Raw genomic sequence first — 22,598 nt, 5'->3', positions numbered from 1 at the left:
AGTGGTTCACAGTCATGCTGGAAGGGCATAATGAATGGGGTCCTGCAGGGATCAGTTCTGGTTCTGTCCAATATCTTCATCAATGTTTTAGATAATGGCATAGAGAGTACACTTATAAAGTTTGCAGACGATACCAAGCTGGGAGGGGTTGCAAGTGCTTTGGAAGATAGGATTAAAATTCAAAATGATCCGGACAAACTGGAGAAATGGTCTGAAGTAAATAGGAGGAAATTCAATAAGGACAAATGCAAAGTACTCCACTTAGGACGGAACAATCAGTTTCACACATAAAAAATTGGAAATGACTGGCTAGGAAGGAGTACTGCGGAAAGGGATCTGGGGATCATAGTGGATCACAAGCTAAATATGAGTCAACAGTGTAAGTCTGTTGCAAAAAAAGCAAACATCATTCTGGGATGCATTAGCAACAGTATTGTAAGCAAGACACGAGAAGTAATTCTTCCACTCTACTCCGCGCTGATTAGGCCTCAACTGGAGTATTGTGCCCACTTTTGGGCACCACATTTCAGGAAAGATGTGGACAAATTGGAGAAAGTCCAGAGAAGAGCAACAAAATCTATTAAAGGTCTAGAAAACATGACCTAGGAGGGAAGATTGAAAAGTTGAGTTTGTTTAGTCTGGAGAAGAGAAGACAGAGGGGACATGATAACAGTTTTCAAGTACATAAAAGGATGTGTGACAGGGCAAGGCCAGATGGCTACAAAAGTAGTGGGAGATAGATATATTGGCTCCAGGCTAAACATATCCCTAGTACCAGGATAAGTTAAATTAAGACACCTGGGGCCAATTAAGAGCTTTCCACAAGGCAGGGAGGAAGCTAGGTTGATTGGGACACCTGAAGCCAATCAGGGGCTGGCTGAAACTAGTTAAAAGCCTCCCAGTTAGTCAGGTGGGTGTGCATGTCAGGAGCTGTGGGAGGAAGTTGTGCTGTTGGAGAGACTGAGCAGTACACACCATATCAGGTATAAGGAAGGAGGCCCTGAGGTAAGGGTGAAGTGGAGCTTGAGGAAGTGGGGGCTTCTGTGTGGGAAGTACCAGGGAATTGTGTGTGTCATGTTTCTAAAAGGTCAGCTACCATAGTGGATACTATTAGGGTCCCTGGGCTGGAGCCCAGAGTAGAGGGCAGGCCTGGGTCCCCCCCCACACACTTTTGTCCCCCTGATTAATCACTGAGACTGGGAGACAACAGAGACTGTGCAAGGGAGGATAGCTTCTCTTCACCTCCCTTGCTGGCTTATGATGAAAATGATTCCGTAAACTGACCCTTGTCCCTAGAGAGAGAAGGGTTATATGGAGGGTCACAGTGAGCCTCTGAGGCTAGCGAAATCTGCCAGGAAACATGGAATCCATGGAGGCAAGAACAGAGCTTTGTCACAGATGTTACAAGGAGGAGGGAGAAAAATTATTATTCTTAACCTCTGAGGATAGAACAAGAAGCAATGGGCTCAAGTTGCAGCAAGGGTGGTTTAGGTTGGACATTAGGAAAAACTTACTGTCAGAGTGGATAAGCATTAGAATAAATTGCCTACGGAGGTGGTTGAATCCCCATCAGTGGGCATTTTTAAGAGTAGGTTGGACAAACACCTGTCAGGGATGTCTACATAATACTTAATCCTGCCTTGAGTGCAGGGGACTGGACTAGATGACCTCTTGAGGTCTTTCCAGGTCTATGATTCTATGAAAACACAGAATTCCCAATAAGTTATTGGAATGTATTGGGGATAACTTTTTGTTTCAGAAACTGGAGGAAGTAAAATGGGGGATAGCCATTTTAGAATTGATTCTGACCCACAGGGAAGAATTAGTTGCAAATCTGAAGGTCGAGGATATTTTGGGTGGAAGTGATCATAAAATGATAGATTTAATGATCCTAAGGAAAGGAGGGAGTGAGAGCAGCAGCATAAGGACAAAGGACTTCAAAAAACACTTTGTAAAACTCAGTAAACTGGTAGGTATGATCCCATGTGAAAAAAATCTAAGGGGCAAAGGAGTTCAGGAAAGCTGGCAGTTTCTGAAGGAGACAGTATTAGACATGACTGCAAACTATCCTGATGTGAAGGAAAAACAAGGAAGAATAGTAAGAGGCCAATATGGCTCCATCAGGAGCTCTTTAATGACAAGAAAATCAAAAAGGATCCTACAAAAAGTGGAAACAGAAAATTGCTAAGGAGTAGTGTAAAAGAATAGGACAAGCAGGAAGGGACAAAACCAGAAAGACTAAGGCTCAAAATGAGTTACACCTAGCAAGGGATATAAAAGGCAATAAGAAGAGGTTCTTTAAATGCATTCAGGTCAACAGAAAGATGAAGGAAAGTAAAGGAAAGGTCCTCTATTTTGCAGAGAAGGAGAGTTAATAGCTGATGATATCAAGAAGGATGAGATGGTTAAATGCTCATTTTGCTTCAGTTTTCACTAAAAAGGTAAATGATGACCATATAGTCATATATATAATATTAACAGCAAGGGGGAAGGAATGCAAGCTAAAATAGGGAAATAACATGTTAAATTATATTGCGGTAAGTAAGATGTATTCAAGTTGCCAGGGCCTGAAGAAATTCATCCTGTGGTACTAATTGAAGCCATCTTGGAACTGTTAGCAATTATCCCTGAGAATGCATGGGCAATGGATGAGTGCCCTTCTTCAGTCTCCTGGGACAACATGGTACCTCTCCTTAGAAAGGTGAGCAAGAGGACAAGGGGAACTATAGATCAGTCAGCCTAACTTCAATACATGGGGAAAATACTGGGACAAATTTTTAAACAATCAATTTGTAAGTAAGTACCTAGAGGATACCAGCGTTATGAAGAATAGGCAGCATGGATTTGTCAATAAATCATGCCAAACCAACCTAATTTCCTTCTTTGACAGGGTTACTGGACTAGTAGATGGCAGGGAACAATAATTGTGACAACTTAATATTAGTAAGGCTTTTGACGACAGTCCCACATTACATTCTTGTAAGTTAGGGAGGTAAATGTGGTCTACATGATACTACTATAAGGTGGGTTAAAAGACTACAAAGAATAGTTATCAGTGTTCACTGCCAAACTGGGAGGGTGACCCATGGGGGTCAGTACTAGGTCCAGTACTAGTCAATCCGAGACGATCCGCAAATGCTGATAGTCGGGGTGCAGAGTGAGGGCAGCTGGCTTCAGCAGTGTTACTAAAAATGCTCAATACAACCCACGTAGCAAATCTGTGGGGGCATGTGATCCAGCATGTCCCCACCACCACCCGTCGCTTCTGTAGTCAATATTTTCATTAATGACTTAATAATGGTATGGAGGATATGTTTATAACATTTGCAGATGACACCAAGATGGAAGGGATTGCAAGCACTTTGGAGGACAGGATTAGAATTCAAAATGACCTTGACAAATCAGAGACTGATCTGAAATCACAAACATAAAATTCAATACAGACAAATGCAAAATACTTCACTTAAGAAGGAAACCTCAAATGCACAACTACAAAATGGTTAATAACTGGCTAGGCGGTAGTGCTGCTGAAAAGATCTGGGAGTTATAATGGATCAAAAATTCAATGAGTCAACAATTCTGAAAAAGGCTAGTGTTTTGCGATGTGTTAACAGGAGTGTTGTAGGTAAGACATGGGAGGTAATTGTCCCGCTTTACTTGGCATCAGTGAGGCCTCTCCTGGAGTACTATGTCCAGCTCTGGGTGCCGCATTTTAGGAAAGATGTGGATAAATTGGAGAGGTTCCCGAGGAGAGCCACAAATATGATGAAAGGCTTGGAAAACCTGACCGGTGAAGAAAAGTTTAAAAACAAAACAAAACTGGGCAGGTTGTCGTGAGAAAAGAAGACTGAGTGGGGACCTAACAACAGTTTTATGTTAAGGGCTGTTATAAAGAGGTCAGAGATGAATTGTTCTCCATGTGCACTGAAGGTAGGACAAGAAGTAATTTGGCATAATCTGTGACAAGGGAGATTTACGTTTGATAGTAGGAAAAGCTTTTGAACTATAAGTGTAGTTAAATTCTGGAATAGGCTTCCAAGAAAGGTTGTGGAATCCCCATCACTGGAAGTTTTTAAATAGGTAGGACAAACACCTGCCAGGGGTGGTCGAGATTTACTTGATCCTGCCTCAGCACAGGGGCTGGACCTGATGACCTCCCAAGGTTTCTTTCAGCCCTACGTATATATGATTTTATATATGTATTTTTTAAATACATCTATAAAATATTTATCAATACAGAATGGGATGCATAAAGGAATTGAACACAAATTAAAAGATTCTAATTAAGAATTAGAATAGGAGATTATTCCACAGTTGGAATGTTGTACATATCTTTAGATATTGATTTTAAAGATATGGGGAAGGCAGGCAGGCTGATATAAGGATCTTGGTTGTACAGAATGGGTAAAGAAACTAGACCTGTGTTTTGTTATTTAAGCATATTTTAAAAAAAAGATGCTCTCAGTGACATTTTAAAAATGTTTCATGATTTATTTGCCAAGATGTGTAAATATGCCTACTTTATATGCACCAAAAACGATACTGTATATGCAAACATTTTAAAAAAAACTAAGTTGCAATCTGACAGCAGTCAGAAAGGACAGTTACTTCCTGGTTAAAGCGAGAGGTTTTTTTATAGTTGGAATATGAAAGCAAATGTTTTAACTAAAAATTATATTCCCTACCTTAGTGGGAAAAATATTAACTTGTAACGGCTAACCCAACTCAAGTGAATAGATGTTGGTTGTTCTCCTCCTGTCCTTAAAGCTTTATGTAGCATTTAATTTCTAATTTTAAAGTGAAAAAATAAAACTGATTAAATAATCAAAGTAAACAAATGGAAGTAGCTTTTATTTTTGAAGCACTGAACTCACAATACAACATAGTATTGAAATATAATGATATAAATAAATGATGCTGTAGGTTGGCTAGTTTTCCACTTAGACCCACAGGGAGCAATGTTATCACACAAGAATGTTCAATAAGAAAAAATGTGCAGATAACAAAAGGTGCAATTACAAGCAAATTTAAGCAGCATAGTATAAGGTGCTTTGATTCAACACTTGTATAATCAGATTATCCATTCACAGACATGTTGTTAAAGGTAAATTTTACTTCACTCTGTTACAGACTAACAAATATGAGAATCTATAATTCATTCACATGCTGGTTAATAGGAAAGTGCTTTTTTCTTTAAAAATGATACACAAAGTGAAGATGATATTTTACATAGCTCACTGTGCTCTTCAACAGTAAAATTTCTTTAACTTAATTTTGGATTAACATTTACATTATTACTTTAATTATAGACACTGATATTACACTTTAATTATAGACATTGATCTAGTTGCTGAATTTGATGCTACATATGCTAAAACTTCTTGGTAAAGAAGAATCCAATATGATATCACTCCATGATAAGAACAAACACATTATTCTCTTTTTTATATATATATATAAATCCAAATTTGTTTCTGCAAACAAAAGTTCAATTGTCAGTTTTAATACATGACTTTACCTTGCATAAAGCTTCTCTCATTCACCGCGTGCCACATCTTTCTGAGGTTTCAATAACCAAAGTGTCCTTTTCTAAGATGTAACCAAAAGGAGGAGCAAAAATTTAAACACATGCAAAATGGTTGGGGGAAGTATGGTTAAAAAGCAAGTGAAATGCCTATGGTGTCATTTGCTAAATTACCAATAAACAGTTGAATTTTAAGAACTAGTGCAAACAGGAAAAGGCAATATTTAACAATACGTAGTTTGAAATGTTTGGCACCACAATCACAGGTTCATCCCTTATGCTGGCTTACACAGCATGGAAACGGTATTGTATTTTATGTTAAAAATAGGAAAATAACGAATACCTTCAAGAACAACCCTGAAAAACACCAACCAATAAACTTAATTTCTAGTTACTATTTGAAAAGATATAGGGCAAACCCTGCCCTACCACGTTTCTTCAGCCTATATAAACTGGATACACACCAAAAAGGGCTGATAAAATATTTACAAAAACCCAATGGAATTTAAAAATCAGTATATCTCAAATGTATTCATGCACCAGGCATTTAAAGATAATGAAATAAGTAAAACTTTACCTAATCCACAGGTTTATGTATGAAAATACTTCATTTTAACTTCATATGACAATAGGTGAAGATTATAAGGTTATGTCCTGTCACATCCATTTTAGCAGCTCCTGTTTAATGAGGTTAATCTAATCTCTAGTCCAGTAAGAATTATGATACATCAACTTCTCAAATGGAACATGAACTATAGATGAAATTTTAAAAAGTTAGATAAGGTTACTAACATTGACAAGTCAGATTTGGCTTTTAAAATCTAGATCTAATAGTACATTACATACTTTATCTGTCCTGAGATGACAGCATTCTTAATATTTGCTGCAATCATTTTAAAGCGAATGGCAATTTTTACATGGAAATGTGACAAAGCAAATCAATTTCAATTCACAAACTTTATATTACAAAGAATACTTTTAAAGCAAGATTTAGAAAACTTTAAAATAGAATACTTTTTTTTTTTTTTAACCCACACACTTCGGGAAAAGGTATAAGATAGGATTTCAACCCTCAGGATGTCAATGTATCCATTGACTAGATAACAGCAGGAAGACCAGCTTCCACATACCATCCTCCTACTGTGCTTTAACCCAGTGTTGGAGGAACCATCTTTAAATATGAAATGGTAGTTTTCTCTTTCTGCTCATTTAATCCTTGTTTTCTTATTTAAAGAAAGCAATTAGCATGTGGAAAAATTGTTCACTAAATCCTAGACTGAGATAATAGACTCATGTCATGTAGAATACCAGCTCGAGGATAACTATTTTTTTTAAAATCATAGTTGAACCCCAGTGACCTATGGTAAAACGATCTGTATCCCATTACCCTTCCATAAGCTATCTGTGTTCAAATAAAGGATCTTCTCTCTCTACCCCATTTTCTTATCTTAGCTGATACTACAGTGGGAAGCTATAATGCTGCATCTTTGATATAACAATACAACTGCACACCATGATATGATTAACAGGATTACAGATTCACTGCAGAATCTAATATGTTGAGAAGGTGGTAACTGCAAATATTTCAAATACTGGCAAAATAATTATAGAAAAATCACTGCCAAATGTGCTTTGTGCATTAATTTATGTGCATGCTTGTGTCAGCATTAAAGTCCTCCTTTAACAGGCCACATGCCATCCAAATTCTGTATAGTCATCTAGCCATCATTATTATAAAACACCCAATAAATTCATGATGTAGGTGCTACCCTTATTAAGAACTTTCTGTATCCATCTCATCTTAGATTCCATTAAGAAACCAATGAATGGACTCAGATGAGACCATGTAAATCTGCTCTTTAATGAGAGATTTTATTTGCTTTTCAGCTCCAAATGGAAATATTAGGTACTTATTCATCTTTTATTTTTCTTACTAATGCTAACTCACATCTCTCCTGGATCAAACTGGTTTCATCTGCAGAGCAGTTGTACCTAATAAACCATTCTATACTTGTGTCAATTATTTTTGTGCTTCTACTTCTACTTCCTCATCAGGAGGCTGAAATATGCTGATTTATTATGTGTGAACAATGCTGTACTTTTCAACTGCAGCTATAGAAGAATACAGTACTTTAAAAATGTTCATTAAGTATGAATTAAACATTATACTTATTTAATATTTATTTATCATTGTACTAAGATATTTGTGCTCAAATTATAATTCATATAAAACTCTTCAAAAGGCTCTATTTCTAGATGTCTATTTTATATCTAGATGACATTTTGGATAATTTAGCAGCAAGTAGCTTGCATTGGAAGTCAGTCTGAAATTTTCACTCATCCTCTCAATTTCTCTTGAAATATATTTACCCCACTGATTCTTATGCATGTGCTTTTTAGGAAAAGCTGAATCCACATCTTTGTCAACTCCAAGTGAACTGCAAGCTTATTGAAAAATTTAAATAATATGCTGCTTATATATTACCTTTCTTCTCAGAATTTCACCATTTCAACATTGATTTGCCCCATAATAGCATCTGAGATGTATAAATATTACACAATTTATAGAAGGGTAAAAACTGAAGTGTAGAAAACGTAACCAAAGTTACACTGCGATTTTAACGTAAGAGACTTGAATAGAACTCTGAGAGCCTAGTTATCAGTCTCTTGTTCTAACCACTACACAAGAGGCACTGGTGCACACAGCCTACATTCATGATGTAAAAATCACATATTTTAATCTCTATGGTGATGCTTGGGGAGGAAATCTGGCATAGTTTAAAACTTCTCCTTAAGATGTGTGGTACGAGAAGACAGCACTATTTCTCTCACTCAGATGATATTATTTGCAATGCAATGAGAACACAAATTAAACAGAGTCAAATTCTTCTCTTCCATAAACAGGTGCAACTCTATAGAGTTGAATTTGCTTATGCCAGCACTAATTCCCTTAATCTTCCAAGACAAATATTAACTTGTCTAATTTTAGACACTTTTTTTCATTAAAAATAGTGAAACTCCCCTCTCTCTTTAAGAATATACTTGGCCATGTTCTCTAAATTACATTTAAAACAAAGAGGGGAAGATGAACTTTTAATCATGTTTACAAAGAAATTTTTGGCAAAACTGATAAAACGTTCTTACCTTGTGGCTCACACTTACCTGATAAGCACACTGCAAAATCTGGCTCAAACTATAACTTATTTCACTATATCTACACACATCTTCAATAAATAAGAGAAAAGACTTGCAAATACTACCAGTGAGATGTCTTGACTTAATTAAGGTTATTTGGTAGTGCTCAGTTCAGTAGCACTTTCAGATACTTCTCTCTTTAGCTTCACTGAAGACCTGATCCAGCACCCATTGAAGTCAAGGGGAATCAACCTTCAAAGAGTGCTGGACCAGCCCCTAAATGCCAAAAGCTTCATCCTTTTAGCAAAATAAAGCACAAAACAACTAACTCATAAGTTATTACAATAGTAAAAAACAATGCTTGTAAAAACCCTACTATAATAACTGTACTCACAACTTGAATGTAGGTGTTGACAGGCCCTACTACATAATGAATAAAAATTAATATAGGAGTATGTCCAAAAGTGTATAGAGCCTTTAGAACACAAACATCTCTCCTCCGGTTCCACACAATTATTACACACTTAGGGCTCAATACAACTTCCCTTGTCTCCAGAGATCATCGGATCAGGCCCTCCTACTCTTAAATCATTGGTATTCTAACACTTTAACTGTTTTCTGATGTACAGTGGGAAGGTTTTATTTCATGTGCATCCTACTGCTTTCAATCGAAATAACGGAGTTGACTTTTACAAGGCCTGGCACATGAGAAATCAATGAAGCTTTTCTTAGTATAAAGATGCAGCAACACCTCTCAAACATGGGTCTAACATTTCAATGTATAGAAGAATCTGAAAATGATACTGGGATTAAACTTTTTAAATGCCCCCACATTTTCAAAGCAATCTGCAGGGATTTAGCCGCACAGTCTACTGGCTCTAATGTAAGTCATCTGACTTACACTGATATTAATTCCTCTGAATATGTAGATGTTTTATTCTATTTTAAATCTCTTTAAAATATTTCCAAACTGAAACTATAGCTCGTTGTAAAAAGTGACTTTTTAAAAAATTACAATTACTTCTGTAGGAACAATAAATAACATCTAAGACTGAAAAATATGAACTTAGAGCTCTGTTCAGCCCCATATCCCAATCAACATTCAACAGTAATAATTTAAAAAAAAAAACTCCAAGACCACACACATTAGAAAATCATAAGCTTCTCTTCCTTTTTGATCAACTAGTTTTGAAGCAGCATCAATTTAAAAAGTGATCTTACTGAATAAATTATGCCAGGAAAAGCTCCAGTGTGGATGCAGTTATACCAATATTAATTACTCTAATCCAAGATAGCTTATTTCACTTTGCCAAACCAGAATAAGCTATAATTTTATACTAATATAACTGTATCTACACTAGCTTTTTTGGTTGCACTGCTTTAATTATGTTAGCATAGTTAAAGCAGCAAAACTTTTAAGTGTGGACCAGGCCTACAATTCCAGTTCTCCAATCCATGATATTTTAAAGCATACATAGTGTTTTGTGGCTCTCCCAGCTCTATAAGGAATTATATATGAAGTGTAGCTCAGCAAAAGAGCCAGAATGAATGTGTACAGCAATCTGGGTTACTTTGAGCTCCTGGCAATCTGTCAATAATTAGTCAACAAGGATTTATATATATTAAAGGCTAATATATATAAAAAATCCTTGTTGACATGCATATATATATATATATTAGTCTTTATATACATATAACTGCTAACTGTAGAAGTGTTTTTCTGAAAACTGTCCAACAATTCAAGATTAAAACAATAACCAAACTAACATGCATGTAACACTACAAACAACTGTAGATCTAGGCTATAAGCCTCACAATAGAAGATCACACTATCTAACATACTGTAATTCATTATCAATTCACGTGTAACACATGTACTTTCTACATTGCCAAACAAAGAATAACACAGTAATCAGACAAAGATTAAAAAATTAGCCAATAGTATTTTTGTATATAAATAATTAACGCTCTCTAGTTTTGACAAATCCAAGAGATAAATATCAACATATCTTTAGTCTTCTACTAGCTTATCAAATGAGCACAGATAAGATAAAAAAAAAAAAAGAAAGCTAAGCAGAACCCAAAGTAGCCATTCTTTTACCACTGAAATTAACACTGCCAACTATCTGCACAGTGCACTTTCAGCTAAGAAGTTTGATTTAACCACACTAGGATTAGCCAGATTAGACTGTCTTCCCCACACCACTGTGTGTACAGAAAAAAATAAATCTAAAAGTGCCTTGCAAAAAACCCCCAGCTTTTGGCTGTGTATTTTTCTAAATCTTTTGTTGCCCCACTGGGTGTTAAGCTCTCACCATACATTTTGCATTAAGTAGGTAACTTTGGGTAATCTTAACTTCCAGCTTCGTAGGCTGACAGAAAATATCGGAACAGAATCTTTTGATACAGTCAGTTCAAGAAGTTATAATTCAATGCAGTGGTTCTAATGCTGACCTCTGGTAGATAGAAACAAAGTGTTATGTCTAATGAAGGAAAGGGAACTACACCATTTTCTGCAGGTCCAATTTGCTCTTCAAAGTCATCTGTGAAATAGGAGCCAAATGTCAGCACACCTTTGACTAATTCTTTCTGTTTAACCAGCAACTGTGTGTTGGTCTAGGTTAACTAGCAGCAAGCAAACTAGAAGTATAACAATTTAATGCTGTCTTAGTGCATACCAGCATACAAACAACAAAAGTAATGTATGTGCTTCAGCACTCTCTGGGAAGAGTGTCATGCCATTTGCTTGCCAGTAGTTCTACCACTGCGAATGTTAGAGTTACGATGAACACCCTACATTTTACAGAATACTTCCAAATGAAGAAAATACTACAATGGCCAACAGATAAGCTTTAGGCTGTAAGAAGAGGTTTGTTACAAATTCCCTTCAAATGATATGCTCAAGACGAAATGAAACTCAGAGAGTGTCTAAATGCATAGCATTTTACCATAATCAGTGCTTCCACAGACTTTGTGGACTCTTCTGTTATTCCATAGTCTAAAAAATGCTTGTGGGAAAAATTTGTTTTTCTGAACATATGAACAAAATTCAAACGATGATCAGATTGTGTTAAAAAACCCTTAACCTTGTATGATATAGACCATGGTTTTGGGTATTGGTTTTTTTTGGGGGGGGGGCGGGGGGGAAGAGGGAAGAGACTAGTATCATCTACCACAACATATTACATTTTATATGTGCCACTCATCCTACCTCACCCTCTGCTTTATTCTAACAATTCCCAAGCATTGCTTATAAATTTGCTAATTACTGGAAGTTTTGGAGGATTATATGATACAGCCGGAGGAGTAAATTTTAAAGTCATTATGTCGGGGGAAAAAAAGATATTTAGCAAAATATCACAGTAATAGGTATGCCATAGTATGTATCAGTCTGTTAGAGAGAAGCTACTGTCTAAAGCTTCCCATTAGGATTCCTTCAATGAGTTGATGCGGGCACAAATTTTCAGTGCAGGTCCCAGCTTAATGTTCATTGCACTCATAAGGTGATCCTCTTTCAACAAGAGAAGGGCCTGTCCATCGATCTCTTGTGCTCTAAATTCATCTGCAATATCTTGACAACCTGCAGTGGAATAAGAAATAGTAGGTTAGAAATAAATGCTGACAGATGCAATGGCCTTGTATACAGTGGAATTTTTCTGATTCATAATTCCCAATGGCTGTATTTTTCATTGGTGGAAGTTGTAGTGTAGATGAGAGTTAGACAACGATTGCAAGAGCTCCTGAATTCAGCTGAGTCCTATCTACATTACATCATCGACTGGTGCTACCACTGGTACAACTGTGCCCATTAAAAATTAAAAATCCTAGTGTAAAACAAGGCAATTTTTTCCTATTTTGTTTACAAGAATGATTGCCATGATCTCAGAGTCCTTTGATGCAGACTAAAGAAATATCTATTAAATAAAAACACAGAATCCATCTGGGTTCTCTCCGGCAAGAAAAGATGACATTAATATTCTGCAGGTGTGAACAGCTCAAATCTCAGAGGCTCAGAAAAAAATTACTTACCTATAATTTCTGAAATATCCCCGGTTTTTGGGTTCACATGTACAACTCTGACTTAAATTTTCAGAATTTTTAGCTATGAAGTTTTATTAGAATTCCCCCAACAAAAATCATTAATATTACAGGCAATGATCGAAGGGCATACTCTATGTCTGAAGAAGGAAAGATAGTAGACTGGCATGTCAATGGAGGTGAGTTAAGGTAGTTGGGTGCCTTGTTTGAGGAGTACCATAATGCTGTGTTTCCCAGGTTTGTTTGTTTTTTTTCTTTCCTTAACTAACAAGGTAACAAGCATTCAGCTCACTGATACATGGTTGCAACTTTAACACAGAAAATTGGGATGTTCAATGGGAAAGACTGTTTCATATAACCAACAATCTCTCCCACAGATTGTCATTGGGGGAAAGAAAATGATTCTCTGAGAGATGTCCTGATGAACAGTTTTCCTAATCCCATTAAGTGGGGATTTCTGTTATATTTCAACCTGACCTGCAACATCCTTGCTATTTCAATGCCAGCCCAGGAATCTGTTAAGCAGAAACTGTCAATTATGCCAAATTGTATGGTAGTTGTGTCCTATGGAGAATGTATAAATGTCCTCTAGCACCTAGAAGACCACTCATTTTCAGTTTTGACTTGAAGATTCTCCTTTCCCACTATACCTCATATTTTATATTAATTTAAAAACAATAACTTATTTTCTTAATCCACTTGTCTGGCACATTTCTTTTTATATCCTTTCAGATGTTTTCTCCCTTAACCTTCCACCCCCCATTCCTGATTTTAATTATTACTCAATAAGTTTTACTTTCTTGATTTCATTTAATATTTTTGGCTTTTCCCTTTTATAAAGAATCTGTACAGTTATGAGGAAATCCTCCACATGGAGAAGTCCCTATTTGTGTTCCCAACAGAACCAGGCACCATTGTTCCTAGGATGAGAGCAAGTGACTAATTCTGGATCTCATTGTAACTTTATATTTAAATTCTATAAAAGAATGAATATTGTCCTCTTTTCAGTCTGATTTATAAATGAGCAAAGGACAGGTAAATAGAAAGTGGTGAAGAAGTGTTAGTTCAGCTTGAGTGGAGTGTCACTGCGTATGAAAGCAATAAAATTTATGAGCTGAAACAGGAAGCCCGCCATAAAGAGTAAACCCACTTTCTATTTCCTTTTTAGTACTCTATACACAGATTTGGTTATGTATCAAATCAATTGACAATTTATTAAGGAGATGAACTAGTTACAGTCCAGGGTGATGCAGATTAGAGGACTGTTGAGCTAAATGGCTAGGAAACAGGAACGTCTTGATGGAGAATTCCATAGCATAAACTATGCCTTCAGGAACTTTAAGCTACAACTCAGTAACACATTAATTAACATAGCTACTGTAAAGCAGCAGATTGTCTTCTGTTAACTGTTGGTATAGCACCTACCACAATGGGGCCTTGATACCTGATTGGGGTTCCTGGACACTAACAAGTATAGTGGCATAAAAAGAGGAAAAGAAAAATTAAGCATCTCATAATGATCTATATACCCTGATAACACACCAGAGAAAGGATTACATATTCTATTATCAAAAAGAAAAGGAGTACTTGTGGCACCTTAGAGACTAACCAATTTATTTGAGCATAAGCTTTCGTGAGCTACAGCTCACTTCATCGGATGCATACTGTGGAAAATACAGAAGATGTTTTTATACACATAAACCATGAAAAAATGGGTCTTTATCACTACAAAAGGTTTTCTCTCCCTCCACCCTACTCTCCTGCTGGTAATAGCTTATCTAAAGTAATCACTCTCCTTATAATGTGTATGATAATCAAGGTGGGCCATTTCCAGCACAAATCCAGGTTTTCTCTCTCTCCTCCCCCCCAACCCACTCTCCTGTTGGTAATAGCTTATCTAAAGAGTTTTACTAAGAAACCTGTTTTAAAGTCAGTTTTGGAAAATTGAGGGATTGGAGTTTGGATTATTTCAATTCCCTTACTCAAATATATACTAGCATTCACAACTGCCAAAAAAGTGAGTATACTGTATATACCTTGTATTGCACCCAGTTGGTAATGAGCATTTGGGGTTATATAAAGACCACTAACCTTGGAACAGTATATGTGAAAGTGGAACATCTCTAGAGGAGCATATGCCACAGCAGATCCAACAATTCTTCTTCTTCTCCAGGAGAAATTAGCAGCAGTAAAAATGTCACAGAAACCAACAGACCCTAAAAAAGCTCCCAGGGAATTCAGGAAAAGCTACGTATAGACACCAGATGAGGAGACCCTATTCTGTGCTTAGATTTCAGTTCATGGATTCTATTTAGAAGGCTGTAAATCAAAGGTATCTAATGGATTACCAAAGACAGAAACTGACAAATCAATGTTGTATAACAAGACTGATGGCCTGTATGGCGTGCATTAGATTCATAATCCAAAATAATATATGCAGTCCAATTACTATCCTGATTCTTTTCTGTACAAAGGTCAATCACCTCTGCCAATTCTGTTAGTAATATAGGAGAACATTTTCTAGAATACTGCTTGAAAACATACTGGAGGTGTGACGAGAACCTGGAAGTGCCCAAAAAGATAAGAAATGTAGCCATATAGTAATAAGGAAGCTTTTTGGTATGTTGGGGCCCATCATTTGGATATCTAGAAGATAAATAATTTCCAAGGAGGGCAGAAAACAAGACCTTAGACTGGACTGAAACCTAATGTTAACTGTAGAGAAATTTCTGAACAAGTCTCATTTAAATTCAGAAATCAACATGTTTATCAAACATATATGAGGAACAGATTCAGTATCCTGTAGAACCTTCCTCAGGTAATTGTTTCAAAGTAGAGAACTATACATTAGGATTTTAAGAACAGTGTCCTTGTTTAGCACAGTTGCACAGGAATTTCTCATGCCTAGGCTGCTCTGCATGTTTTAAAAACGTACTGTAAGGTGATCCAAGGTAGATAATGCAGCTTAATATACATCCACGTATTATAGTCACCAGAAGGAATGTACATCAAGGGTAATTTCTGTGGATTAAAAATTTCTACCTCTTTATAGAAGCATCACTTATTGTCAAATTAAATTCTTCTACATTTGATTTACTTCATAAAAGACCAGTGGCAAAAAGGCAAGTTTTATCACCCAGGGATGAAGATACTTTCCCACAAAAAATCATCTTACTAAAATGTTTGTGTTTCAAGAGAAATTGTTTGCTATCACTATAAATCCCAGAAGCAAGTAAACTAATAAGAACAGAGCCAACCTGAGTTTCAATGTGCAGAGATGTAAGAGGCATGTTTTGGTAAGAGAAGAATCTTTGATTGCTTCAGGTAGTGAGGTAGGCTTCATCACCAGAAAAGGGTAAGATATGTGCCTGAGCAAAACTACATTTCCCCAAGGGGGAAGCAGATATGGGAGCTAGTCACAGAAGAAAATGCCAAACAAATGTAAAATCACAACTATGAACACTGAGCTAAAAAAGAAAATATGTACATAACAAGACAGGAGACCCATCCTAGATATCAGAATGGAATATTACAATTGTCTGTACGATTTCCAATACATGCATCCTTAGAGGCTACATAGAAAAGGCCCTCTGTATCTCAGGTCCTCTGAAAAGCCATACAAACTGTGGATTTAATTTTATAAAGGAAAAAAAAATGTAAATCAGTCTTTTATATTATAAAAGATCTTTAATGTTAATCTTTCAATAATATATAAGGAAAGAAGAGCCCCTTTCTTGCTTTCTCTTTTAAATGAAGAATGAGTAAGGAGAGAAGAGATAGAAAGAGAAGCATAAAAGGGAGGAAGTGTGTCTGATTCAATCTCTCTACTGACCTCTTGAGAGAAATCAGACTGAAGGGAGGAACACCTTTACTCTCCATCAGCTGGGATGCCACAGCAGAGGTGGGACTAGTTCTATCGACATGGGGCTTGGAGGGGAAACCCGGTTGTGCTGAGGGAACAAGCAAGAGGAAACAAATCACATTCCAGCCTCTACTACCAATTAACTAGCATCTGAGTGCTGTTACAGTACCTCTCCCTCATAACCATGCTAAAAAAAAGCAAAGAGCTTTAATGTTCCAAAACTGTGTGTGTGTGTGTGTTTTTTTTTGTTTGTTTTTTGTTTTGTAAAGTGAAAGTATCTACATTACATACCAGGCAAAGAATGTATGAAGGCCCAAACTTCATCAACTGTCCACATTGATGGATCAGCTTGTACAGATGGTAGCAAGTCAATGTTCTCTGGCAGTTTTCTAACTTTTAGTTCCCTAAGTTCACGCTCTCTTTCCCTCTCACTTTGTCTTCGCAGACGAGTGGTCATGGCAGCTGGCACAGCATCATCATGAGAAGCCAAATCATCTTCTGCAGATGGATAAGTAATTGGAAGCTGGAAAATGTAATACAAAGAAACTACACTATTATATTTCTTTTGCAATTCCTAAAATAGTGCTCTAGTTTTAAGCAAGTATTCCACAGACCTGTCTAAGGAAATGCTCTCGTGATGCCCCATCAGAGCCACTTGGTCGATGTGCACGTCGTCCAAGACTTTGGCTATCTGACTTCCGATTCCAACGACTGTTCTTGTCTGATGTAAACAGCCCAAATTTTTTAGTGCAACTTACGTTGTGCCTAAAGAAACAAAATATATTCAATAGTGTACTGATAACTCAGTAGAATTTTTTTTTAAATCAATATAAACAACATTTTATGCTTCCTATGGAAATGTAGTCTGCTTGGTGGAACATGTTTGTTCCAATCCTGTTTCCCTAGAAAAGTTGGGGAGCTGTAATAGCGCTTGGCCTGCATGCTAATACTTGTGTACTCCCTGAGCCAGCAGTACCCATTATTCAGATTATTCTTAATTTTTAGTAGGGGCAGAATGCCTATTGAGCCTGTACATATAATTGCTATTATACAGATTACAGGCACGCATGAGCACTGATTTTTGCAGTGTGTACATTTTGGGGATAACTACACCACTTTTCCCTTCCTTATCAGAATTTGGCCATTTAATAAACAAAATATTTTGAACAGGTGGCACACACAAATCATGCCTTGACAAATTATGACCAAAAATGATAGGACAAGGTTACTTACCAGTAACTGAAGATCTCCAATATATTTTCTCTGCAGAGCCACACTGTAGGAGCCACAAACTTACTTCACAGATCATCAAACCATAACCAGCAGTAGCAAAAATCACCAGTGCTCAGTGCATTTCCCACCCAGAGATGTTCTGGCAGGTAAATCTTGTCTACACTGGGAAATTTATAAGATTAACACAAGTGGGAGAAGTCCCAGTATAGACAATCACTGTCTACACTGGGGCTCCAGCTGACACAGCCTTTGGTTTGAAAGGTCCTGCCCGCTAACTGTCCTTCTGTTTCTCTCAATTCAGAAGAGCCTAACACAAATTCTGAAGGTGGAGGGAAAATGTCTGGTATGGAGTGGCAGAGGTAATAGAATTGGAGAACTTCTGTTACTATTATGAAATATACTTTTTTTTTCACCCCTCTCATGAAACCAGCTCCACAGAGCCCTATTCTGGAGCAAACAGCGGATCCTCAGAACAAGGGCTACATGGTACTACATGAACAGAGACAAAAGCACTGGTCCCCTCACATGAATATCCAACCTTGTCGCCAAACAGAGACAATTCTTTGTAAAAGCATGAACTGAACTTCAAAGGGCAGCCTTGCCAATTTTCACAAATGACATTAGTTTAGCCAAAGACCAGTAGCTGCCATTCTTCTAGTGAAATGGGCTCAATATGATTGCTCAGAGCTCCGGTACGAAACTGCAGAAAAACCTGAGTGTCTCTGGATTAAGTTTAGAAGTGTGTGCAACAAGAGTGATGTAGTGGTGGGAGTCTGCTATAGACCACCGGACCAGGGGGATGAGGTGGATGAGGCTTTCTTCCGGCAGCTCACAGAAGCTACTAGATCGCATGCCCTGATTCTCATGGGTGACTTTAATTTTCCTGATATTTGCTGGGAGAGCAATACAGCGGTGCATAGACAATCCAGGAAGTTTTTGGAAAGCGTAGGGGACAATTTCCTGGTGCAAGTGCTAGAGGAGCCAACTAGGGGGGGCGCTTTTCTTGACCTGCTGCTCACAAACCGGGTAGAATTAGTGGGGGAAGCAAAAGTGGATGGGAATCTGGGAGGCAGTGACCATGAGTTGGTTGAGTTCAGGATCCTGACGCAGGGAAGAAAGGTAAGCAGCAGGATATGGACCATGGACTTCAGGAAAGCAGACTTCGACTCCCTCAGGGAACGGATGGCCAGGATCCCCTGGGGGACTAACTTGAAGGGGAAAGGAGTCCAGGAGAGCTGGCTGTATTTCAAGGAATCCCTGTTGAGGTTACAGGGACAAACCATCCCGATGAGTCGAAAGAATAGTAAATATGGCAGGCGACCAGCTTGGCTTAATGGTGAAATCCTAGCGGATCTTAAACATAAAAAAGAAGCTTACAAGAAGTGGAAGGTTGGACATATGACCAGGGAAGAGTATAAAAATATTGCTCGGGCATGTAGGAATGTTATCAGGAGGGCCAAATCGCACCTGGAGCTGCAGCTAGCCAGAGATGTCAAGAGTAACAAGAAGGGTTTCTTCAGGTATGTTGGCAACAAGAAGAAAGCCAAGGAATGTGTGGGCCCCTTACTGAATGAGGGAGGCAACCTAGTGACAGAGGATGTGGAAAAAGCTAATGTACTCAATGCTTTTTTTGCCTCTGTTTTCACTAACAAGGTCAGCTCCCAGACTGCTGCGCTGGGCATCACAAAATGCGGAAGAGATGGCCAGCCCTCTGTGGAGATAGAGGCGGTTAGGGACTATTTAGAAAAGCTGGACGTGCACAAGTCCATGGGGCCGGACGAGTTGCATCCGAGAGTGCTGAAGGAATTGGCGGCTGTGATTGCAGAGCCACTGGCCATTATCTTTGAAAACTCGTGGCGAACCGGGGAAGTCCCGGATGACTGGAAAAAGGCTAATGTAGTGCCAATCTTTAAAAAAGGGAAGAAGGAAGATCCTGGGAACTACAGGCCAGTCAGCCTCACCTCAGTCCCTGGAAAAATCATGGAGCAGGTCCTCAAAGAATCAATCCTGAAGCACTTGCATGAGAGGAAAGTGATCAGGAACAGCCAGCATGGATTCACCAAGGGAAGGTCATGCCTGACTAATCTAATCGCCTTTTACGATGAGATTACTGGTTCTGTGGATGAAGGGAAAGCAGTGGATGTATTGTTTCTTGACTTTAGCAAAGCTTTTGACACGGTCTCCCATAGTATTCTTGTCAGCAAGTTAAGGAAGTATGGGCTGGATGAATGCACTATAAGGTGGGTAGAAAGCTGGCTAGATTGTCGGGCTCAACGGGTAGTGATCAATGGCTCCATGTCTAGTTGGCAGCCGGTATCAAGTGGAGTGCCCCAAGGGTCGGTCCTGGGGCCGGTTTTATTCAATATCTTCATAAATGATCTGGAGGATGGTGTGGATTGCACTCTCAGCAAATTTGCGGATGATACTAAACTGGGAGGAGTGGTAGATATGCTGGAGGGGAGGGATAGGATACAGAAGGACCTAGACCAATTGGAAGATTGGGCCAAAAGGAATCTGATGAGGTTCAATAAGGATAAGTGCAGGGTCCTGCACTTAGGACGGAAGAACCCAATGCACAGCTACAGACTAGGGACCGAATGGCTAGGCAGCAGTTCTGCGGAAAAGGACCTAGGGGTGACAGTGGACGAGAAGCTGGATATGAGTCAGCAGTGTGCCCTTGTTGCCAAGAAGGCCAATGGCATTTTGGGATGTATAAGTAGGGGCATAGCGAGCAGATCGAGGGACGTGATCGTTCCCCTCTATTCGACATTGATGAGGCCTCATCTGGAGTACTGTGTCCAGTTTTGGGCCCCACACTTCAAGAAGGATGTGGATAAATTGGAGAGAGTCCAGCGAAGGGCAACAAAAATGATTAGGGGACTGGAACACATGAGTTATGAGGAGAGGCTGAGGGAGCTGGGATTGTTTAGTCTGCAGAAGAGAAGAATGAGGGGGGATTTGATAGCTGCTTTCAACTACCTGAAAGGGGGTTCCAAAGAGGATGGCTCTAGACTGTTCTCAATGGTAGCAGATGACAGAACGAGGAGTAATGGTCTCAAGTTGCAGTGGGGGAGGTTTAGATTGGATATTAGGAAAAACTTTTTCACTAAGAGGGTGGTGAAACACTGGAATGCGTTACCTAGGGAGGTGGTAGAATCTCCTTCCTTAGAGGTTTTTAAGGTCAGGCTTGACAAAGCCCTGGCTGGGATGATTTAACTGGGAATTGGTCCTGCTTTGAGCAGGGGGTTGGACTAGATGACCTTCTGGGGTCCCTTCCAACCCTGATATTCTATGATTCTATTATTCTAATGAAAAGATTGCCTTTAAGGTATATCTTTCCTGTGGAGGTAACTGAATTAGACTCTCAAGTTGCTTCTCTTGAATTAGTTTAGCTTGAATAAGAGTAGCCAGACGGCAAAATTAATCTCAAGTTGTTGTGTCCATATTAGCATTGCACTCATTCATGTGTTCCACTAAGATTTGTAGAGGCATATCCTATGGTTCTTTGCACTGCAAAAAGCTGAGCTGCTCTGTGACTTCTTTCCCAAAGAATTGTGGGAGAACATGTCTATTTTTTCTGGGCACTGGAGGAAATTATGGGATGCCACTGAGGACTAGTGACACTGAAGTGCAGTATGGACTCAAATAACTCCAGAATGGTCATATTAGCAGCTGTTGTCCTAACTTGAGCTCTAGCAGGAACCCCTGATGAGCCAGCCAATTCAAGTGAAAATCAGCACCACACTTGAATTAAGGAGTTTTGTGTTTGCGCGTGGACGGGAAATACTCGAGTTATAACTCAAATTAACAGCAGTGAAGACAAGTCCTAAGTCATTCTGGCACCGGAACACAACAAATCTGAATACATAACTTGATCCATTTTGATGATTTCTAAACTTCAACAGAGACTTTAGGTTTCCTCACCAATGCCACGAACAAATTAGGTGACTTACAGAAAGGTTTATATGTATCTAAATTTAAAAAGAGATACACAGCATCCTTGTAACATCTAACCAATGGATTCTGAATCTGGCCTCTCATCATAAATCACAAGTTCTAGGAAATTAAAGGTTACAAACTAAATAAATGGTTTGGGATGAAATTTCCTGTAAGGTGGCATAAAGAAGAATCAGCCACAAGGGCATGGATTTATTGAGCCTTATAGCCAAAGTAATGGCAATAAAAATGCAAGCTTCAAAGGATAATGGCGAAAGCAGTCACTTATCAGCAGAGCTGGTCAAAATAGTTCAAATTTTGATGAAAAATGGCAAAGAAATTGATTAAATGTTTGTGGTTCCTCCCCCCCACTTTTTAAAAATACCTCAATTTATCAGTACACAAAAGAGTTGGTCGGATCAGATTGAAATCCTGAAGACTTCTACAGTTAAAAATTAATAAATACAAGTGTGACAGCCCCTTAAACAGTTTTTCAGTCTCTTCTCACCCCTTTGTATACTAACCCATAGGTGCATGGTAAACTTAAATGACTGCCAGATGTACCTTAGACAGAAATCATACCATCTTTCTCATAAAGAGACCGTAACCAAAAGTAACTGTGATTGGTCAATTAGCAGGATCAACATTTTCAGGACTTGACTACTCCTTTAAACATTTCCACTTCGAAGTATAACAATGCCTAGTGAAATGCTTTCTGGATTTCAAAATAAACTTTTCAACCTCTGTTGAGACCAGAGATGGAATTCTATGCAGACTATGAATGACTAGATTGTAAAGAAAATTTAGCCAAACCCCTAAAGCAGATGCATAAGAAGTCTCATAAATGGCATTATGAAAGTGCATGAAGCC

At 38.3% G+C, this 22,598-nt stretch overlaps 1 protein-coding gene across 1 annotated transcript in view; it reads right to left on the bottom strand.

The window, feature by feature from the left end:
- Window positions 1-10,704: 10,704 nt before the first annotated feature.
- The window catches only part of PHC3 (polyhomeotic homolog 3), a 104,485-nt gene continuing 92,591 nt past the window's right edge, over window positions 10,705-22,598 (bottom strand). Inside the window, exons 13-15 of the mRNA XM_084638145.1 lie at window positions 17,174-17,324; window positions 16,851-17,082; window positions 10,705-12,239 (exon numbers count right to left, since the gene is read on the bottom strand). Of these exons, the coding sequence (XP_084494271.1) occupies window positions 12,085-12,239; window positions 16,851-17,082; window positions 17,174-17,324 (538 nt within the window). The 3' untranslated portion in view covers window positions 10,705-12,084. The remainder of the gene's footprint in view (window positions 12,240-16,850; window positions 17,083-17,173; window positions 17,325-22,598) is intronic.

This window comes from Lepidochelys olivacea, assembly GCF_965140295.1.
Source record: "Lepidochelys olivacea isolate rLepOli2 genome assembly, chromosome: 9".
Lineage (NCBI taxonomy): Eukaryota > Metazoa > Chordata > Testudines > Cheloniidae > Lepidochelys > Lepidochelys olivacea.
The sequence above is the reverse complement of the archived record's forward strand: the minus strand, read 5'-3'. Positions and strand labels throughout refer to the sequence as shown.